The following is a 23,413-nucleotide window of genomic DNA, read 5'->3' on the forward strand; positions in this document are numbered from 1 at the left end:
TTAGTACTAATAGTCTCCATTTACCCATCACTGTAATACATGTCAACGACATTTTCCTACATCCAGAAGGAATGTAGGAGACCGGTACTAACGTAATAAATACTCAAAGTCCACTGGCATGATGGACTATCTGCGAGTTCCTTGCTCAGGCTTTGTTAGACCTTTCTTCCACAAGCATGCCTTCACTGCAGTTATTTTAAATGTAAAGTAAAATGAATAAGAAGAATAAGATTGGCTACGTACAGTAAGATCTACTACAAACTTTATCTACAGAAAAATTATAGCCCTTATCTTATGAAAATTATGAAAACCTCTTTTAAAATAATAATAATAGAAAAAATCCAGTGTTACTTTGGAAAAATCTAACTTACAGGTTTAAAAGCTCTGTCATGCAGCAAGGTCACTATCAGTCTATCAGTCTGCATACTTGGGAATACTCCTCCTGCCCTCTTACAACAAAGCTATAAAGTCATGCTATAGTATTTATTGCTTACTCAAAGGGTTGCATTATGTAGAACTGTCACTTATCAAACCTACCACAAGATACTTTTTGTCCATCATGTCTCTGATGAGTTTTAAAGTAATTTATAACTCTACAGCTGATTTGGCTCCCTGGGGAAATCTGCAGCATCTGTAATTAATTCACTGAAAGAAAACATGGATGGCTTTTACATATGAAAGAATTAGTAGGTCAAATATGACCAATGTGCAGTGCTAGCACTAGTTACCTAATTTCAATTTGTCAGAGGGATTGCCTTCCAATTATATACCATTTCTAAGTAAAATTGTAAGGCACAAGATTGCACAATGAGCTTGGATAGATGGTTTCTACTTCCCCTCCCTGCCCGCAAGATGTATCGTTACTATCAACACAAATTTCCACCTTACAGACACCACCAACACTTACCATCCAACTTTCAATTAGACAGGATTGTCTTTAATACATATTCAATTCACTGATGTGAGCACAGCAATCCCAAACAAATTCTGCGTTCAGATTACTCTGCAGAGCTATGCCAGCAGAGCAAATGAAGCTGAAATAAGAAATTTGCCTTACTTTGTTTTGATTGAAAATAATCACTGGCATTGAAAGGTAGACTTTTAAACTATTTGCAAATGGTACTTTGCTAGATAAATGCACAGCAGTGTAATTTGTCAGTAGAATAGGATGTAGCTACACATCCTATTTATCTCAAAGATAAAACTTGATATGAAGAGCCTCTAACATTTATCAGGGGTAGACAATTCTAGTAACATGCTTAGTATGTAGATCTGGAAACTGTACTCAGAGCCCCTCCACTCACCAGATGAGTAAAAATAATGTTTCCTTTGCTATAGCAGTGACTTGCTTTTGCCCTCATCTACTTCCCAAAAGAACAGTTGGACCCCCTGCCCAACATATTAGGGATTTGGCCTTCAAAAATATTTTCTGAAAATTTCAGAAGACTTCATACTAATGATACTACTGTCCCTTCACAAGACAGTTTGGTTTATAATTCAACCAACTCCAGATTTTCCTAAGAATTATATAAAGAATATGAAACTATTCCAAACAAAAAAATCCTGGCTGCATATTGAACCCACCCTGTCCAACAGCATCAATCCCAGAAGTAAAAATGATAAGCAGAGTAAGATCTACCTCATACAGACTCTTTATCTACAGAAACTCTAAGGGGTAGAATAGCTTCTTCTTCTTAAGTATTTCTTATAACCTTTTTGTTTTGCAAGGAACTGCATATTTTATGACTATATCAACACATGATTACTGACAGGTATTTAAACATTTTACAAAAATCAATTACACTGGTCACTGTCTCAGATAATCCATTACTGCCTAAAACAGATCCATTTTTGCTCTCCTGCTGTCACAGTACAAGTTCTGATTCAATCAGGGAACAGATCTGATTTAAAACTATGCCACTAAAAAGACAATTCCTTTTAATCCATAGTAAGTCCCCTAATCTAACTCACTCTGCAGCCAACCAACATCCACTCTATCACAGAGGAGTGGAGAATAGAAATTAGTGGCTATCTTTCCAGCAGCTGATATTCCATATAAAAAACAATATTCCATTTAATTTTCTATCATCTCCAAAACATTTCTAGCACTTCTCCTCCAGAATAATTGCTGTGTATTATTAGATTATTGCCATTAACACGAAAAATATCAAATCAATATATTAAACCACATAGGAAAAAAATGCTTTTTTGATATAGGTACTAATAATGCAGCTAAGAGTGCATCACTCTTGCAAACAGGATTGACCTGAAAAACTAAAATTAATAATTGTGGGATATTTACCCTTCCCTCCCTATAAACTCTTCTGCTCTTCAAGCACTACTGAAATTTACATTTAGAGTATTATCAAAATAGCCCAAATCACAGTTACAATTCCAGGAGTTAGAATGACCTTGTCATTAGTTCACTAATGGCTAATTCAACAAACATTAACTCTCCATAATGTAATGCCAACTTGTCTTTTTTATATTGACCTGTTCAGTTGTATTTGTTTAAGCCCAAAACTACATGATCATGGCAGTTTGTCCAAAATCAAAGCAGGTAGCCAGAAAATATGAAAAGAAAGAATCTGAACACATATAACAGAATTTAAAAGGTGGAAGAAACTCAAGAATCAGAAGTATGGGAGGAATAACAAATGTCAGTGTTAGAAGGGGAACTCTTAAAATCAACCATGATAAGCAACTGTAAAGAGCTCTTGTCATGTACACAAGCAAGATATCTGCTCAGGATAGATTTACAATAATGGCTGTTTTTGGACTGCTTGAGATGTACTGAAAGCTTGGTATGTAATTCACTCTTCTATCTGACCAGTAATTACATGACAGATATGTATTAGGGCTAAGAAATAATGAATACTTTTTATATTAGAGCTGCAGGAGGTGATTTGGTTCTTCCCATGTTTCACATTTTTGTGTTCTTTGAGGATTTTTCATACCTTCAAAGTTTAAGTAACAAGAATTGCTTTACATCAGCTATAAAATGTGTTGCAATCTCTTGCAGAAGAAAGCAGCTACAGTGCCAGTGTGCACAGAACTGCATGGATTTATTGAATAAGCATTTTTCATCTTGAACAACAGCCTTCATTTAGACTATCACCATGAGCCATGCTCAATTCCACCACAAAGAAACCCACGATGTACAATACTGACCTCTACCAACCCCAAATTTAGAGGTGTACAATGCAGAACTATAACTGAAAGCTTGCTTGCAAAAAAACCCCCCCACAGCTACTGATAGTCTGAATTTAGATCTATCCAATCAGCAACGAATTTTCATCACTAGTCCAGTAATCTCTATTAGGTTACTGTTTTTTACATTAGAGAAAAAGCCTAAGGAATCATTTTGATTAAGTTTTGTAGGAATTTCGACTCCTGTTTTCAACCTGAGGATGCATTTTTCTTCACCATATTAATTCCAACAGAACACTGTGTGCTGTCTCATTGTTTCTGATCTTCCAAACTGCACATGTAAAGAAGTAGCAAGATACACTGGCATCAAAGATACAGGTAGAAGAGGAATATTATTTTGAAATTATGCTAAAACAAATGTCAGTTAAAAAGCACTATCACTTAGGATGTGATATTTAGGCTTGAGAGACTTGAACAGTCTCTGGTAGTGAGAGTGGTCGGTATCAGCTCAGTATTTCCAACTGCTTTGTTATTTCAGAATATGTAGGAAAACAGTCTTGAATAAAAACTATTTCACGTTTCCAAAATTTTCTGCACAAATCTAAAGGTGGAAAGTAAGGTTTCTGTTGTTTTGGAGAAAGAAAGACAAAGAATGGATTATCTAGTCAAAGTTTTACTTTCTTCTAACCTTTGCTCCATCAGTTCTGGAAAATTCAGATCTCAGTGCTGGTTTGCATATTTTTGACCTCTGCAATAATACTTTGGCACTGCTGGAGGAAACTGTGTGATCAGACTAAACTGAGAAGTGAGAGAAAAAAAGGTCACAGATTTTACTGCTCCTCAAATAACAGTGTAGTGTGCACATGAAAACTTGAGATGGTACGGGAGACACATGGAAAAAAGGTTAAAGTTGCTGAAACTGACTCTTCCACATTTACAAGTATAAAATTCAGGTCAAACATACAGTTTTACTTTAGACAGCACCTCAGCTACGATTGAAAAAGGACCTATTTGGAAATACACTTGAAAACCTCCACTTCAGAATGTGAACTGATAATGAGATTAGAAAAACCCCATGCAAGGCATTTACTAATGCATCGTTAAAGGATAAACACATTTCTTAGTAACTTAGTAACTCTGGGCACACTTTTGGTAGCTGTATCTGTGCAACAAAAAAACAACCAATTGTTTAGCTAAGGTGTGGTTTTTCTGGAAGAGAAACAGATACTGCACACAGTCTATTTGTAACAAGTTAACTTCCTTCACACCTAAACAAGTTCAGGAAAACCCACTGGGAATACTAAGCAATTTTGAGAGAGAAAGAAGGAAAGAAAAATTAAAAGCATCAAATTACAAAGAGAAGTTGTCTACTCACTTCTTTTTTCTTTTTTCTTAAATTTTCCTTTCTTCTTCCCATGCTCCTTTTCATCATCGGATACTATATCTGGAGGCTCATGCAAGCTGTCATGAGGGGGTGAAGGCTCACCGGTGCGGTACAATCCAGGGAATTTTGTAGGACTGATTTCTTCAGAGCTGGGAGTACGAGCAAGACCCCCACTGTGCTCTACCCGACGGTGTTCACTGGGGCTGCTGGTGGGAGGCAGGAAGCACTCGGTCATTCTGATTCCCTGATATCAAAGCGAAATCTTCTGCTACCTGTCCATCACACCTGCAGCAGGGGAAAATAAAAACAAATCCATGCTACTTTAATCAATGAGTTTCAGAACTCCTTGTTTAGAGCTCTATCCTGAAATCACAAACATCACCTTCTACAATGAATCTTCCAACTTATGTCAAGACACAGAAACCAAACATCAGCTCAGCGTTTGCCGAATCTGTTAACTCCTAAGCCGTATTAACATGAGAGCTGCTATTTTAGCCATTTCTACTTTATAACAGATAAAATACATATTTAAGTATCATAATATTTTAACAGTTGAAATAATTCTTACACCATTAATAGGCATCTAGCCTATTTATTATATTAACCTATTTACTGGTAAAACTTACTACAAAATAGTCAGCTAACTTTAATTTTTTGACATAAAATGGATTTGTCTGGAAGCTCAGTGTTTGTGAGCACTGCCCTTAAGGCAAAGATCATTTTCGTCTTTCCCAAGCAGATTTTATAGATGCAAATAAGAACTTGCCTAGCCTGTTGCAATAAGGGGAAAAAAAGTAAAATAAATAGAGTTAAAGCAAATCCATCTTTTAATTATGTTAATGCAAATTAAAGAAGGTAAAAGAATGATGATTAAGTTTTTGTGGTATACAACAACTTCACCTTTGAAGAGGCTGTATCAGGTCATCCGCACCCAGAGGCTGCTACATTTGCTTGAGAGTTAGAGACAAATAAATGCTAATAAAAAAAGTACTGAAGGAAGCCAATACATAAATTCTCAGCAGTGGAACTTGTTAGCAAAAAATCTCTTCCTAGCACAGATAAATTTCAGAAATTCCACAGAACAGACATGTTGTATGGGACATCACACCTCTGGAGTCCACTTGGCTGAATTTGGCCCCTTATACCTAAACGGTCACAAAGGATTTTGTTGTATTTTGTTATATTTTTAATTGATATCAAATACCCCTCTGCCATGCTTATTTGATACCGTGTTTAAACAAGTAAGTGGCGAGTTCAAATATGAGATTTCACGAAAAATGTCCAGGTATAAAAAGCTTCAGAATTACAGCTATCAAAAATGCCAACATTTTCAATTATATAAGCATTTTTAGTATTACCAGTGACAAAGACTGGCAATACTATTGCATCTCATCTCAGCATCAGAACGATCTGTAAAATTCCTGCCCAACACCTGTTTGCATTTCATCACCACTCCCTCGCCCCTGCTCCAAGAAAAACAGAACCAAAACCACCCCACCAGCAGCTGCTAAACAATAGACAATATTTCAATAATAATTCATGGAATTAAATTAGAAATATTGCATAAAGTTTTTTTAAGTGAACAGCATGGATGGCACCTACAAATCAGTCCATGTTTAGAGCGGACAAGGTGGGCAAGTGCACAGAAGGAAAGCACAAGGTCATCACAAAGGCACAGACCATCACTCAGGAAAATGAGGACACATAGGCTTTGCTTCTGGAACCCAGCAGAGCTTCTGGGATTAAGACAGACTTAGCCCATACATTCCACAACACTCTTCAGCAGTATTACTCAACTCCTGGGGTTTTATTTACAGATTTGTAGCATACAGAAAAAATATAACACAGAATTGTGTTCTGCCAGGTTAATAATTAGAGACGTGTCCAGCTAAGTGGGTTTTGGGGATGGTGGTTGGTTTATTTTTTTGAGGGTGGGATTTTTTATTTTAGTTTTCTAATTCTCATCCTTCAGCTCTCTGTATGCAGATCAGAGTGAAATTTTAATGTATGTATGCAACAGTACCTTACAACAGGAGATCACTCACAGTGCTTATGGAAATTATCAGTTACTCAGATCAGAATTTGAATAGGGCACAGTAAGAGACAGAATTATGATGAAAAACAAAATATTCATGAGGTCTTTTAATACTGTTCATTCTTTATTCTAGTTAAAGCAGAGACTGGCTAAAAATAAAGATAATGGCATATATTTGTAAATGCAACAAATTAAGAATGCACTTAGGTTCAATATTTTTTTATTTTACAGCTTAAAAAATAATTACTTTCCTACATGCATTATTTTCTAGGCCTTTAAATAAGGGAGAAATTCTAGAATGCTCAAATTATATCATGATGTATCAGCAGAATGAGAGCCTTTAGGCCTACTGCAAAAACCTCTTCCACTTTTACTAATGGATGTTAATGTATTACTGCCATATAAATCCGCACCTTTCCTTTCACAATTTTTTTTCTGACAGAACTAAATGGTGCAACTGAAAAAATCAGGGATCTTCTAGGCATTTTGAGCAGGAACATTTCCAATAGGCTCACTCTTGTACCAACTTTTCCATTTCAGACTTGACCCTTTCTTCCCAATCTGTTACAGCTGCAGTCCTGCCTCTCCTCCGCAGCAGGCTCCCTCCTTCAAACTGCTTTTCCTCACCTTTGCAGTTCTCATCTGTCGGGAGATTTAAGAGCTCACTTCTGCCACATGAGGAAGGTCATACTACTTCCTCCCCCTTCATTAACTCTCCCCTGCCTCCAACTGCAGTAGTTTGCTCTCTCAAGGTCCCTTTGTGAGATGATTCAAGTTGCTGACTGCTCCAACAGGCTTCTGCTGCTGAGCTGGCGTGTGGAAGAGCTCAACAAGCACCAACAATGACAAGCAGCGAAGTGGCAGAACCATAACGACAGGAGTGCAACCTCCCTCTTTGGGCAGCTCTGCTTTGTGACTCTGCACGCAAAGCTTCATCTCCTCAGACTTCAATTAATTTGCAGGATCTTTGTCGCAACATAAAGCTTTGATTTCTTTACCACCCAGTGTCAGTACTCCCACGGTTCTTGTCCTGACTCAGTACTCTCTTTTCACCCTCGGTGTATCACACACATCGTGATCTTCATCTGCTTTGGTCTCTGTGACCCAAGCTCAGTCTCCCACTTTCCACTCATCTTGTTCTTTAGGTGGTTTCTACTCTCCCGCTGCACACTGCTTTCTCGTAGATAAACTTCTCCCTTTTCTTCTTCTATTTCTTCTATCGTGGATGTTGTTCTCTGCTGCAGTCTTTTGTTTCCTCATGATTACCTACTTCATCTTCTCACCTTGTCCCCATTTCTCCTACAGGCTCTCAGTCTCTCCCTAGTATCACAAGAAGTCACCTTCTTCCTTACCTCCCTACCAACAGGACACTCCTTGACTCTCACCACTTCTTGTTCACTTGACATTTGATTCTTCTTCCACAGGAGCCACAAATGCATGACAGCACCAGAGAGCTTCTTGCACCTCCCTGGACTAGCTTTTTTTTTCCAGCACTCCCAAATCCAGTTTCTTGAACCATCTTCCTGCTCAACATTGAGTCAAGCCTGCAGAATAACTGAATGTCAAAAATAAGCCTTCACTGAAAATGTGCAGAATTGTGACCTTTCCTCTATCCCCAATGAAAGACTAAGTTATAAGAGATTTTAAACATGGAAATAATGTATGTCACTAACACAAAACTTCTCACCCATCCCACCATCACCATCATTCTAGACCATACACCGAGCACGGGAAAGTGGGTTGGGTAAAGGAAGGAAGATGCCTGCACAGGCAAAATAACGTTTTCCAAGTGTCATTTTTGAAAGTAACTGAACTGTTTCCTAAAAAAATCAGTCTGAGCTACATATCTAGTAAGTAAAGATGAGGATTAGAAAAACCATAGAAAAGGGAAGACAAAAAGACATGACAGTCAACTTTAATAGGTTTCACTTGTAACAATGTGTCATTTAAGCACGAACACATTAAAGAGAGGCACAGTCTGAAAGATCAAACTCAGAGCTTTTCATTCACCACAGAAAGCTCCATTATTTCTGTTTTGCACTGAATCTATTGTGACTTTCTGCCTTGTAACCAATTGCAAAAGCAGAAGCAAATTAAAGCAGGTGATTTCATGCACAGATGTTATTTTGTAAAGTTGTTGGGCGGAATGAAGGATGTGGAGTTTTTCTGCAACAAGCATTATGCAAGACCACATGTGAAGCACAGCGGGTGTCCCCAGGTCATTCCATTTTGGCACAAACAGACACCTTCTGAATATCTGGGTGTTACACTGAAAATAATCCCAGTAAGTCAGTAATCAAAGGATAGAGGCAGAGTGGGGACACTCAGCTACCAGTACCTGCTCTATTGCAACTACCCAAAAGCAAGGCAGAGAGAACACCAGTACCTCACCATCAGACCTTCAGTCCAAAAGATCTGGACATGTTTAAGAACCTGATGTTACTTGAAGAAATGAGGCACATCAGGTTTGGACAAAAAAATTTGTTACTAACAAACACGGCTCCATTTTGGAAAGTAATGGACTATAAGAGGAAAGAATAAAATCTATCATCTGTGGTCTAAGTATGTCAAAACACTTCAGAAACCATGAGTGGTGCTCACATAACTGCTGAGATTTTTGAATAAGACGAGAAGTCTGAGTTAGAAGTTATTCACCAAGACTATACAGGGTCTGTGTCACATCTAAGTTCTGTATCTATTGCACTTTTTACAACATACTGAAAGGCTTAAGACAAATCACTGCTTTCACTTGAACACTTCTTCAACTGAAATGCTGCCGTACAGTCAAGTGTCAAAATGACATCAGAAGCCATCTGTTTCATTTAACAAGCAGTAGCCAGGTACAAAAACAGTGCCCTTTCCTTTCTTTAATAAGGCAACATAGTCATGAAAGGAGAAGGAATAGGGAAGTACTTCATGCAGACAGGTAAAGCAAGTTTAAATTTCCCAAGTCACGAGTAATCACACAAACACAGCATTAAGTAACTCCCTTGTGAGTCAGACACTCTTCATAGCTGGCAAGAATTAAAGCCTCAAGAAGGGACTTCACAAAATTTTTTTTGATAAGGAGAATAAAATACAAACTGCTCAGCAGCATTCAGATGCTAAACCTCAGATTACTTGACAGCATATGTGATCCTACCAGAATGCCAGAAAACTGACTTTGAAGGAGAGTGTGCAATCATACAACTGAAGTCACAGAGGAGCAAGCTGTATATTTTTCAAAAATAATGCCAGCATCAGATCAGCTCTAAAAGTAACATAAACAGCTTTTGTGTGTTCTCTCATTTACCTGTAGGCGGATAAAGTCTGCCGCAATCACAGCACCATCCCAAGTATTTCAAGTTGTGCTCTGAGAGGCCATACCAGCTCAGAAGGAGCGAAACACTAATACACAAAACTACTTAGCTATTGACAATCAGTGAGCTTTAGACCACATCCATGTTTGAGTGGACTCTTGGAGGAGCCAGCTCACGTTTAGAATATGCAGCTGTATCCAGGTCATTCCTTATTATTGAGGGTATTCCAGCTCTTCAATAATCCATCCAGTGAACAGAGAGCCAACCTTAAAACAAATAATTAAATAATACCCTAGACATTTTAGAAATACCAGAAACAAGGTTCCCAATGCCATTACGATAAAGGCTTATATAACTGCATGAAGATAAAATCTCCAGATACGTGGTTGAACACACTTTCCAGTTTGGTTTGCTTCAGGGGAAAAAATACTACAGCCCCTATCCTACAAATTCTGTAGAGATCCCTCAGGATGCAATTCACAGGCTGTTTCCAACAGACATCTTAGGAAAAACAAAAATTGGACTCCTGGAGGTTGTGTGTATGTGTGTTAAGTGCTTTGCTCCGGAGAGAGCACACCTGAAAAGAGATGGACCATAACTGCCTAGGAAAAGCCCCTGCCCCATGACTCTGCCCCTGCAATGGCTATGCCATCACACTGCCTATTTTGACATAACATCCTACTTTCCTCATGAGGGATGATAGGACAATTTACATCATACTGTTTGTTCTAGAGCAAGCCAAAGCAGGTAATCTAGGAGAAAACTCTAGGCACATGTCTTTGTTAGAGTAACAACCATAGCCTTATACAGAGGTTACATAAACTATGCCACATGTGACTCCCATGCTCATTCCCATCCTTCAGGGATATCCCAGCAAGTCCTGCCACACACCTTTCCTCAGCTGAATCAACTTTCATGGAAGCAGTTTCAAAGTAGAGCACTGTATTGTGATCACAACCACACATATAAGAAGCATTCTTGGAAATAACTGGCCCGGTAATGAGCTGTTTAATTGCTTTACATCGCAGTTTTCCCAAGTAACAAGCAGAAGGTCTGGGCTCCACATCAAAAGGCAGGTGGGCACTGTAACTAGGCCTGACTTCTGACTAACCAGTTACCTCCTACTACTACTGCAACTACTACTGCCCACACTGAGAATAATTTCTCAGTCTTCAAACTTCTCAGGAATGTGCTGGTCCCCTGTTCAGGATTCCCTGTTTTTACCCCCTGTGAATCCTGCTCCTGGTTCCCATGGTCTTGTCACCACAAAGTAATCCAATATCTCCAGTAATAGTACTCAAGACCAGTACACTAGTTTCCCACTCCACAGTTTAGTCCCACTGTCCCCCAGGCTCAGTCCCTCTCTGTTAGCTTCTTCGTTGCCCTCTCCTGCAGTCCAGTTCCTCCACCATCAGGACTGTACCTCATCTATCTCACAACCTCCTCCTCACCAAGTATTTGTTCACCACCTAGACCTGTGCAATTCCAGTTTCCCCATTCCTGTTCTCCACACCCAGTGTCTCATTTAACCTCACCTCTTGGCTGCTCACTGTTTCCCAGGTTTCCCTTGCCACATTTTGTTTCTCCCACAGTCAGCTCTAATTAAGAGTTCTGAAAATGGGCCACACATAAGCAAGGAAATCTGGGCTGTTTTCTCCAGTCAAATTTACAAATTCTAACCTACAAATAGCATTAAAAAGGTTTGTCTCATTGCCCAAATATTTGTTATTACAGAAAAGAGATATTTTTTCCTGCTAGATGACTTCTCAGAAACAGTTTTAAGAATTTGTTAGTGCTTTTTTCTGAATTTTTAAATACTAGCCTCTGAAACCCAACTTTTCAGCCCAGATGTGGTAACTTGATAAAAGCTGAACTATTGAGACCTGAATTGAACACTACCAACTGTCCTGCTAACACAGCAAACCCTCCTATACTTCTGAAAAACACCATACTGTGCAACATATATAATACCCACTGTTGCTTAGACTGGCCTTAGAATTATTCCTAGTGTGACAACCCTGCCCCTTCTCTCCTGTCCACCTGTCCAAATTCCCACTTGTACCAGCACTAATGCTTGGAAAACAGAAAGTTTTGCTTTTACCACTTAACAGAGGAAGGCAAGAAAAAGCAACAAAAGGTGTGCAGTTTACTTTCTTAACAATCACTATAAGCATAGTATCACAACAGGTTTTGTTTGCCCTTGGGACAAGTTTTTCTACAAGTCACATTTTCTGACAAGTCTTTTGAAGAGTTGTTTAATCCCTAGTCAGCAAAGGTCTGCAGCAAGTGGTACAGCCATTGATGATTTAGTAAATTGACTAATATTTATACTTTAATCAGTTCCTGGGCTGAGGTTATTTAATGACACATTCCCCCTTATCAAAGATTTCAATACAGCATTGTCCAGTACCAACATGCAGCCAACTTGAGAACTGCTGTCAATTTATTGGAGTCCCTGAAAAAATCAAAACATCCCAAACCTGACTGTTGAGCTGAACGTACTACAAACGCTATTAAAAGAGCAAGTGCTATTCATCAGAGTGAAAAAAAATCAAAATGAAGCAGAAGAGAAACCAGTGGATTTGGCATAAAATATTTTACTGGAGCTTTAAGTTTCTGCTATTCTTTCAAGAGCATCTACAGACTAACTATGACAGAGCAAACAATAAAGAATGGAATCTAGTTCCCCAGAGGCCAGAGCTCTGTGCATTCAGTTCCATCACCCACTTAAAAAGCCTAGTTTTGGGTTTTGAGAGGTTTTTTTTTTAAGAGTGTACTAACTAACACATACTAAAATGCTACAAATGACAAGGGTAAACAGCAATTATTACAGACTCTTTGCTTTGGATTTAATATTGGTAACAAATTTGGGACATGCCCACGCTCCAGAAACTTGTAAAATAATGCACTGGCATTTCTGTGACAGCAGTAATTCCCCTGGAAATGCAACAGCACCAGTGGAGATACAGTAACACACGCGAGGCTCCTGCCAGCAGGTAGAGTTCAAGCGCTGTGGAAATCCTGGGAACACACTCAGCTGACAGGTTCAGGCAGACACCGCTGCATTACCATCATCTTTCCTACCTGTGCCAATTACAATGAAACCAGAACTGATGTGCCTCCCACAAACATTGTTTACCTGGTGTCTGCTGGTTAGCCCTTCAACAGCCACTTGCCACCATCCGTATGGATGAAGCCCTGTCACTCTTTGTCAACTGCATAAACTTGCTCAATACATGGAGGGAATGGTAGAGCTCTCATGCTGCACGGAGTACCGCACGCTGAATCCAGACAGCACCGCTTTTTTATCCACTACTGAGATATTATCTCTCAGACTGCATATACAAAAATCAATTAGAAGTACCATGCTTCTTCACTGAATTGTGATCATAATTTTATTAATAGAATTTTCTAACAGCGTTAAATAAATTTTACAGAAGTCACTTCCTAATCCTTTAATTGGAAGATCAGTACAAACTATCTAGTTTAGCTTACCAAAAGTAAAGAATATTCAATTCTAAGGCCTTACCATTACCAGAAATAAGCAGTGTTTGAAAGTATATTAATGACACACAAACCTTTAGGGTTAAAACTGTGAAAATTAAGTTCCTTACACTTTACATTGAATTTCTGACACCATGTATTGAACACAGATGAGGACATCTATCAGTTACAGGCTGTCACTCAAACTGACAACTCTGCAACATAAGGAGAAACTAAGAACAGCTTTGCTTGGATCTCTTCAAGTGATACATGACACAGATGACCACTTTCCATTCTTCTTCATGTTTAGAATCCTGCATATTCCAATGTAACAGGCAAATCATATCCAACTTTAGTGAATATTAAACAGAACTACAGTGGTTGAGATAAAATCCATTCTAAAGTAACAAGAAAGGGAAAGTAAAGAAAGACTTTGATCTAGAAAAGCTGGTTATGTAACAACTTCTCTGATTATTTTTACTGATTATTTAATAACTATGTCTATCTGCTGATTATTTTTAGTGATTATTTGATAACTCTGTTTATTTGCATCACCTTTGTTTTTGGCTTAAGAGTCCAAGCTAACATCAGTGGCTATTGGCCTAGAAACCAAAGCAAAAGGAAAGATTACTCCTTCTGCTTTCACTTGTTGTTTTATTAGGCCCATTTTGAGTAAAATGAAGTGCAGGTTGGGTTGCAAGCAAATGTTTTCCCAACTTAACTATAATGAATAGGAGAATATTGCTTCTGTGCTCCCAGTACAGCAGTTTTGAGCAAACCCTTATTAAAGATGCAGTTTTACCCACACAAAGATTTTTTCTGAGATGCAGCTTGTTTCACTTTGAGATCTGTTTTGAGACATGCCAACAAAATAATTATTTTGTTGATCCTTGTTATGTCTATAGCAGTGGAACTTGCTGCAATAGACATTGATGTCTGTCAAACTCATGCTATATGGAAAAGATTTTTTTTATTTTTAGCATGGTATGTAGGTTTCTACACAGGAAGGAGGACTGTATCATCCCCTTTTTTTTTTAAGACACATTCCCATCAATGCCAGCGACAACTTTTCATCAACATCACATGAAGTATTTAGCCTTTCAGCAAATTTCTGAAATTTTAGTTATTTTTTCAGTACCATATGTAGAGATGGGATTAACAAGTTCTGTTTTCCATGTCTGCCTCAGATTCACTCAATACCCAAGGGGAAAGTCAATTTAAATATTTACAAGCTCAGCAGATTATTAATCATGATTAACATCACCACCTCCAGGGCTGAGATGTTGCAAAATGTCATGCATGTGAACACAGAAAACATTCACAAATACATCCAATGCAAGGTGTGGCATCTTGGGACAGCTGTTGGTCTCTTCAGAGAATGGCTGGGAAACAGGAATCTGTCATCCATCATTCATTAAAATGCCAATTACTGAGACCGCAACAAGACCCACGAGTTCCCAGTATTTGTCTTCTATGGCAATTTACCTAGCCAAACAGCCTTAGAAGAAAACTTACATAAAACACCAGCCCTCTATAAAAATTTATAAACATACTTAGAATTTAAAATTAAATTCACATATGTTTTCTAAAACAGGTTTCATTCAGTTCAGTTTGAAGCAACTACTGTAGTAATTTTCATCTTATGTCTTGAGAGCAATATAAAAAAACCCATACCTTAATAAATACATACTGATTGATGTTTCCAACTTACTTGCCAAATATAATAAAAATGAACTGAATAATAAGACAAATAAGACACTAAAACTATGCATGCTTCACATAGATGGAGAAAAAATTTTTATTTGATAGCACAGGACCACACAAATTCTAACTGCCATTCCCAAATCTGTGGTGTAGTCTTGTCTAAACAGAAGTCATGCTACTTTAATTAAAATTAGGGTGGGTAGTTTAATGGTAGTTCAGTGGAAGCCCCAGTATATGTAAGGCAAAAGACAGCCATTGTCCAATCCCTTCCCAAAAAGAAGGTAAACTGCCTGCACTGGTACAAGGCAATTTTAAGAGTGGTGAAATCCTTGCTCTTAAGTTCTAGAACCCACCAATTGCAATTACCCACTGAAAATATCCATTTATAACTGACTGTTCTAATCATACTCACTAACTGCAAACTTCTGTGACACACATTTGTGTACCTTTTAGATGTCTTCGAAGTTTGAATGAAATAACATACTGAAAACTTACTTACTAAAGGATTTATAAAGAACAAACAACTAAGAGAAGACAATAGAAATCTGCAACCAAGCTTGATCATAAAACAAATAAAATATCATAAAACTGCAGCACAAAAAAGGAGTGATGCAGATAAAACTGATGCAACTTTTCCACTGCTTTTTGGTGGAGTATACAGATTTTTGCATATTCAAAGACACATTTGTGACAGACATGGTCAGAAATTTATTTCTTTATTATTGTTGTGGAGGAACTTACATTTAAATCTACATCTTAGTATATTAGCACATTAATTTACTGAACCATCCAGACTGCAAAGTAGGAATTCCACATATTCATCACTTCCTCTTTCAGCTGTAAAGTTGCATTTCATTTCCCTCAACAATGCTTAGAACCCTTTTCAAAACATGACTGCTAAAAATACATTTGCTCACCAGTGGTACACACCGTATGAATTTTAGAGAACTGCAACCCCAAATTTCAGGATTATAATTTCAGAAGCATGACCTGTGAAAGGTCTCTGTGTCTAAGATTAGCTTTCGAGTGGCCAGCACAAAGAAAACTTACAGAATTCGTAAAGATTAAAACATGTAAAGAACAAGAAAAGATAAAACCAATAGACTGAAATAATCCAATGAGTTTCTGGGTAAATCTGTTAAATCACTTGCTGTTTTTCCCCCCAAGCTCTTACAGTTTTAGTCCATTCAACCAATTAAAAATATCCTATAAAACATGAAAAGCTCTTTAGGCTATCTAAAAAGAACAGCACTTCCTTTGAAGCCACCACAATTGAAAATTAAAAGAGGAGATGAAACTTTTCTTTGAATCCAATTTATAAAAAAAAAAAAAAAAGTTATTTTAGGTTTTGTACAGATAAGAATTATGCTTTTATATAGCATTTGGTTCAAAATATTAAAATCTACTAGAGTTAGAGTATTACAAATACAGTAAAATATCTGACAACTTAATTATCTTTCATCAATAGTTATATACTAAATTAATAGACTCAGTATTAAGTATGCCAAAGTAGTATATTGGACATAGAAAAACAATAGTGTTATGGACTTCCATAGTAATATGATAAAAAATCACTACTAATCCCACGAAATGAGAGTTTCATTGCTGGCACGTTTAGCATTACAATTTACATTTAGCATCCAATGTCATTCATGTTAATAAAAATCAGTGAAAATTTATTTTCATGCTAACATCCAAAAAAAATTCTGCACCTTGACTGGTGATGCTCACATTTAACAAGCTCAGCTTGGCAGGCTAGAAATGTAAAGTAGCAACAAGCCTCATTACCAGGGTAAGTTAAATGCTAAACTTCACAAAAGTCATTAGAGGATAAACATTAAAATTATAGCTTCAAACTCTTAGGTGTAAGTTAGGTATAGTTTTAAAGAGGTGACATCTCTGCAGAATTCTTACTAAATGTTTTGTGAAAAAAAGAAGCTGCAGTTTTTGTCAACTGTGACAGATCTTCTACCACAAGTGTCAAGTTAATAGTATTATCATCATACATAGTGTTTTTAAAAAACATGTATTCACCTCAAGCTCTGGTAGTGCCAGAGATAGATGTTCAGTCCCAATTGGGAGCTACTTTCTGCCAGATGTCTTGTCCTCTACCACAAAGATCAGTTACTTGTAATACAAAAAGCCCAGGCACCTTGCTGAACTGTAAAGCAGGAAGTAAATTTCACGAGCTGCCTTAACCTAGACCACAGAAACACATGAAATTTTCATTCTACAGAGGATAAAAATGAAACAAAAATACATTTTATCTACACATAGCTCTATGAATTGACTTGAGTGAAGAGTTATTCACTGCTAACAAATGTACAAAACAACCAACCCAAAATTAAATTTGTTTTCCTTACAATAATTTTCAGTTTGGTCCAAACTTGCATTTTGATTAGGAATGTCAAACCTTACCACCAAGCACTCGCTCCTCACTCTTCCCTGACAGCAGCCATCTGGCTGTTCCCACCTCATGCAAACAGCCATCACTCATCCCTTTCTTTCCTTGTGTGCCTCCAGAGACCAGAACAGCCAGTCTAAAAAAGCTCTGTTCCTTGTGGGCAAGAAGGAGAATAAAGGACTCAGTACGGCAATGAGAAATCTGCACCTACTGGTTGGGAAGCTGCTGCCTCTTCCACTGTGCTGCAGCAGAGGGCAGGGCCTACTCCCATGAAAATGTTTAGCCCCCAGCAGACAAAAGAGTGCATCCCTGCACCTTTAAATAAGGTCTTCCCCACCACTGTGCTCTGTGTGGGGCTGTAGCTGGCAAGAATCATTAAGCCATTCCCTGCTTCCTCCAGGGAAGGCAGTAACCTGGATGGAAGCAAGCCATGGATTGTCTACAAGATCACACTGTAAATTAATGTGTAACACCATGGATCATAAAGCTTCTTTAAAGAAATTTCTAAGTTACATTGACTGCTTGAGGTTTATATTTCTATGTATCTTCCTTAAAACAAATGGACAGATGGAAAACTATTAACAATTAAGGGCACACCAATACGGATGAAGTGACTTACACACTTCAATTATTACTATATCAGAATAATTGCATCATTTTATTTTACAGATAGAAAATCACACTAGATTTGATTATTTAAAATATAACATTTCTCTACTAATGTTTTTTGGTTTTGTTTTTGTTTTTTTTACTGGGCTAAATATCACATTAATATTAATACACATTAACATTTCACTATACTAACTCTGATTTACATTATTATTGTTGTTTTAGCATCTGACAAGCACTTTTTCTTTATTTATAGCATTATTATTATAAAAGTGATGATTATTAAATAATTAGTTGCTATTTTTCAGTCTGAATGTTACGCCAAGCCACTTCTGGAAGAAACTGGGATATCTTTGTTATCTGTACTTTTATTTACTTAGTATCACAGAGCTAGATAAGGAAAAAATACCAGATCATGTTCTCCATTAAAACACATCTTATTTAATTACCAAAGGAAATACTACCTGTAGGTACCAAACTGACCCCTTTAAACACTGGAATCTCATATTTTCGGATTTGCAGATCTCAGTCTCCCATGCATAATTGGAATTCATCGTTAGTCAAGAAAAAGAGATGCCTACTGCTTTTTTAATGCACAACTAATAACAAACAACACTAAGGACTCCATTTATTTTTCACAAATATTTTTGGTCAGACATTCTTCCCTACTAGTGTCACAGCACTTTACTGATGAAACGTAAATAAAATACTTTTTCCTAGTACATTATCTTCTAGTAACAGGACAGAAAAAACTAGAAGCTCTTTGGATATATCAGCGCTGAGTGTTGCGTGAGCTGACTGCCTGGATCACCACTCCTTACTTGGGTAATATCATATATATCCTTCCACATCCCATTTCCCAGCACCTGCTCCAAGTAGGCAGTCATCCTCCAATTTCTACTGCAGCCTAAAGAAAAACAGGGAGCACTGGATCCCTGCTGTTATTCAGAGACTTGCTGTTGCCATCACCACCAAAATATTTTCCAGTCTATTATACCTCCACAGCTTCAACCAAGTTTGTATTCCCTGATGTCAAACTCAAAAGGTGAGGGATGTCAGGATGGAAAGGACAAGCATGGACAGGACAGGGGTCATACTGTTCCTTTCTCTAAACTCAACCTACATCCTTACTCTTCTGTTTTTGGCCATGGCAGGCAGAGGATGCACATCATTTGGACAGCAGTCACCCCTCAACAACACCATGTCTGGGGATGCAGCCTAAGCCTCCCACTCCATAAGGTACTTCCAGCCCAATTATGGGTCTGTTTGATGTATTTTTAATCTTTTTTGACCAACAATTTCAAAACTATGGTCTATGAGGCTCTGGGGAACAGCAGAAAGAGATAATGAATTCTTCAGGTGAAAATCTGAAGCTGGCACATGACAAACCATGACTAGTTTTAAGGGCAGTGAATCATTCACTGATTCAACATAATCAGACACATTAGTTCAGAGAAAAGATTAGTAGATTTTGCTATACTATGCTACAATAAACTGAAGGTGAATGTCATACTATATTTTGGCATTTTGAGGCCAGCTGCATGACACCAAGCTTTGCAGAAGGAAAGTAGATTTGCATTTATTGCTATTTACTGCTGAACAGCAGCATCTTCCATGTTAGTCTAAAAACAGCCTGTAAGAAACAGCAGTGTTTACTCAGGAAATACGCAAACCTTTTCTGTAAGAAAATGCAGCAAAACATATTAGGCAAGTGTGCCTAAAGGGTACAGCAGAGATCAGAACCCCAAAGCTCCTGCACATTAGCTCTGCTTTAGGCACACCTGCAGAATAAAGTTGTGCAGCTCTGAAGCAAGAACGCAGTTATTGCAGTTCTAGGACAACATATTCTAGCATAGGCGTGCACATACAGAAACGGAAATAAGCTTCCCCACAGAAAAAGAACTTTCTTACCTGCATAACTACAATCACACCAGGGATTTTACAGAGAAATCTTTACTTTGGGGGAAAAAAACCACATTAAACCAAACCACAAAAATCTACCTTTCCATCCCTGAATACATCTTAACTAAGACCAAACGATGCCAGAGTTGCACCTGGAGTATTAAAATTCCTATCTTCCATTTCAGATGGGGGAAGACTAAAGAATACAACTTATTTTCTCCAAGACAGAAACAAGATCCTTAGAACAGGGAACGTACGGTTCCCTGCTTCTCCGTAACAGACACTCTATTTTTGACATAATTACCTAGAACAGTAGAGCAAGGGGTTTAATAAATTTCAAACACTCAGAAGTACTAAACACTGAAAACTACAACAGTTTGGAAGTGCCCTTTTTTTATTTCTCGGTAGAAAAGAGTCCCCCAAAAGCATATGTCACACACTCTGTATGGACTATACACAGCCCCCACCGATATGAGCTGAAGAAGCCACACAGCATCATTCACCACGACAACACCTCAAACGACATCAAAACCCAAATCTAAAGGATCTAAGGGGTCACTCCTTTAAGCTCATTAATACATTTACATCCATTACAATCCTGCATCATATCCAACAGAGCCTCAACATCATCCTGAACGGGTGCATTATGACAGTGTTGAACTCTCCAGCCTTTTCCTGGTGAGAAACATATTTAGGAATGCAATTAGGGCTGTTCTGCTGTGCTGGAAGAAGGGACCTGCACAAATCCATCTGGTTTATGCAACTGGCAAAAAGGCCTTAGCCTGCTTTTTTAAATTATTATTTTCCATTAAGGGAATCCAAACCACACCATTCTCATGAACACACACTTTCAATATGGATTGCTGACGTTTTCTTTGTTGCTCGTTTTAACATACATAAGCACTTAAAAGTAAGACCTGATCAGTGGGTCATGTATTTGCTCATACATCACACACTGACATGGCCCTGGAAGTGTTCAAAGGCCAGAATGGATGGAGCAACTTGGTTTAGTGGAAGGTGTCCCTGCCCATGGCATGGGCCTTGGAACTAGATGATCTTTAGGGTCCCTTCCAACCCAAGGCATTCTGTGACTCTACAATGTGCAGTAACACACACTTTCTAAACAACATTATCAGGCAGGGAACAGTATCCTTAGCACCTGTTAACCACACCAGATGTGGAAAAATGACAGTAAGTTTTCTGGGTTTTATGATGTGATCTTTAGGTGAAGGTAAATGAATAAAAAAACCTGATCTCTCCCTCCCCACCAAAAAAAAAAATACACCCGCCAAGCCAAAACAACCCCGCGGGGAGCCAACCCACAGTCCAGCAGAGCTCTCATCCGAGACCGAGCTACAGCCAACCCCACACGGTCCAAAAGGAGCAAACGCTTCAGGAAACAGGTCGCACAGGGCGCCCGTTCCCGTAGGGGCAGGAGGGACAACACGGAGAGGTAAGGGAACACGGAGAGGGAGAGGGGAAAGGGGAAAGGGAGAGAGGGAGAGAGGCAGAGAGGGAGGCAGAGGAGGGGGGGACGGAAAGGAGAAAGGAGGGAGGGAAGAAGACGGGGAGGAAGGGAAGAAATCGAGGTAGGGAGGGAGGAAGAGGGAGACGGATAAGTGGGTGGAGCCCCCGCGGCCACGCCCCCCGCGCGCGGGCAGCCCGGCCCGGCCCCTCCCCCACCCGGGAGCCGCGCGCGCCGCGGGGCGGTGGCGGCTCGCGCCCCTCGTTGTTCCCCCCCCACCCTTTCCTTTCCTTTCCTCCGCCCCCGCCCGCCCGGACACGGAACGGCTCCCGCGCCCCGTCACGGGGGTGTCGGGCCGGGCCGGCCGCCCCCCTGTCCCCGCACTGACCGTCGGGGGTCCCGCTCGCCGCGCAGCGGCTCCGCCTCGGCCTCAGGCGCGGCGGGCACGCCCCGCCTCGCGCCCCATCCCGCCGCCGCCGCCGCCCGGCGCTCGCAGGCACGGCCGGGGAGCGGCGCGAGCTGCACCCCCCGCGCGTGCGCGCCGCCTCGCTCCGCGCGGCCGGGAGGGCGGGACGGGAGGAGCTGGTCTCCCCTTGCGCGGGGCATGACGGGAATTGTAGTCCACCCCCGGGGGGGTGCGAGGTGGCTGCGGCCGCCGCACTACAGCTCCCAGCGGCCCGCGCGCCGCGGGGACGGGGACGGTGCTTCTCCAGTCCCCCGTGGCTGTTGAAGCCGCCGCTTGAGGGGTGCCCGGCCTGCCTCCCTCCCTCTCTCCCTCCCCGGCGGGGACGGCCGAGATACGTGTATGGAGCTCTCGCAGCAGCCGCCGAGGGCCGGCGGACAGCAGCCCCACCGCTCCTCTGGGCAGGTTTACACGGAACGCGAGGGTCCTTGGTCCTTGAGCCAGCAGTGGCCCTTGTGACCAAGAAGGCCTGTGTGTTCCTGAGGGGCGTTGGAAAAAGCATTCACAGCAGGTCAGAGGAGGTGATCCTGCCCCTCCAGCCCTGGCGAGGCCTCATCTGGAGCGTTGTGTCTAGTCCTGGTCTCCTCGGTACAAGAGCAGATCCAGTGAACGGCGGCAAAGATGATCGAGGGACTGTCACATCTCTCTTATCGGGAAAGACTGAGAGGGTTGGGCCTGTTCAGGCTCAGCAAGAGACAAGTGTCTATAAGTATTGGAAGGGAGATGCCAAGAGGATGGAGCCAGGCTGCTAGTGTTGCCAAGCAATAGGACAATAGGCGACAGGGAGAACCTGATACACAGGAAGTTCCACCTGAATATGAGGAAGAACTTTACTGTGCAGGTGACCAAGCACCGGCACAGAGCCCGGAGGGGTTGTGAATTATCCCTCACGGGTGATACTCATGAACCATCTGGACACGATCCCATGCCATGTGCTCTGGGATGACCTTGCTTAAGCAGGGAGGTTCGACCAGGTGACCCACTGTGGTCCCTTCCAAACCAGTGGTGACCCATTCTGTGAGTCTGTAATTCTGTTAGCAGTGATAAAGCCAGGTAAGGCCGAGCATGTTGTGAGATTATAATTGTCAAAGTGGGAAATCTAGGAACACTGCAATTCCCAGCGCAGGAGCTGACACAGCCCCACGGGTGGGGGCACCTGGGCCGCCTCCTCAGCTCACATGGGAGCAGCTGTTGGCTTCAGCTTTGGCTTCATCCTGTATAACAAACCTGACCTTGAGTCGCTGCCTACTCTCTCTGCCACTCTCTGAAATACAAGGAAATGGAGTCTGGATGTGACTTGAGGCAACCTGTGCCAAGCAACACATCTCCATCTAAACGTGCATCCTGTTTACAGCGATGCTGAAAGGAATTTTGCAAATCTTTGCCTCTTACAATGCAAGTTTCTGTTACGTTAAGCACCTGCATAATTTGAATCCCTTTCAGGATTCTTCATCAACAGAAGAATTTGTTTCAGCCAGAAGCAGGGCCGATTCATTCCCACAGCCTCAAGCATAA

The 23,413-nt window shown here is 40.2% G+C and overlaps 1 protein-coding gene across 5 annotated transcripts in view; it reads right to left on the minus strand.

The window, feature by feature from the left end:
* The window catches only part of RALBP1 (ralA binding protein 1), a 32,885-nt gene extending 10,957 nt beyond the window's left edge, over positions 1-21,928 (minus strand). Inside the window, exons 1-2 of one of the 5 annotated variants that reach the window (XM_027882040.1) lie at positions 21,824-21,928; positions 4,526-4,819 (exon numbers count right to left, since the gene is read on the minus strand). In XM_027882040.1, coding sequence (XP_027737841.1) covers positions 4,526-4,769 — 244 coding nt within the window. In that variant the 5' untranslated portion in view covers positions 4,770-4,819; positions 21,824-21,928. Of the gene's footprint in view, positions 1-4,525; positions 4,820-7,921; positions 8,018-18,264; positions 18,284-21,289; positions 21,460-21,823 lie in introns of those variants that run through there. The other 4 variants (XM_027882041.1, XM_027882042.1, XM_027882044.1 and 1 more) reach the window with 4 other exon arrangements.
* Between the last annotated feature and the right edge of the window lie 1,485 nt (positions 21,929-23,413).

Source organism: Empidonax traillii, unplaced genomic scaffold (assembly GCF_003031625.1).
Source record: "Empidonax traillii isolate 1590-97213 ecotype Southwest subspecies unplaced genomic scaffold, ASM303162v1 scaffold100:size1405979, whole genome shotgun sequence".
Lineage (NCBI taxonomy): Eukaryota > Metazoa > Chordata > Aves > Passeriformes > Tyrannidae > Empidonax > Empidonax traillii.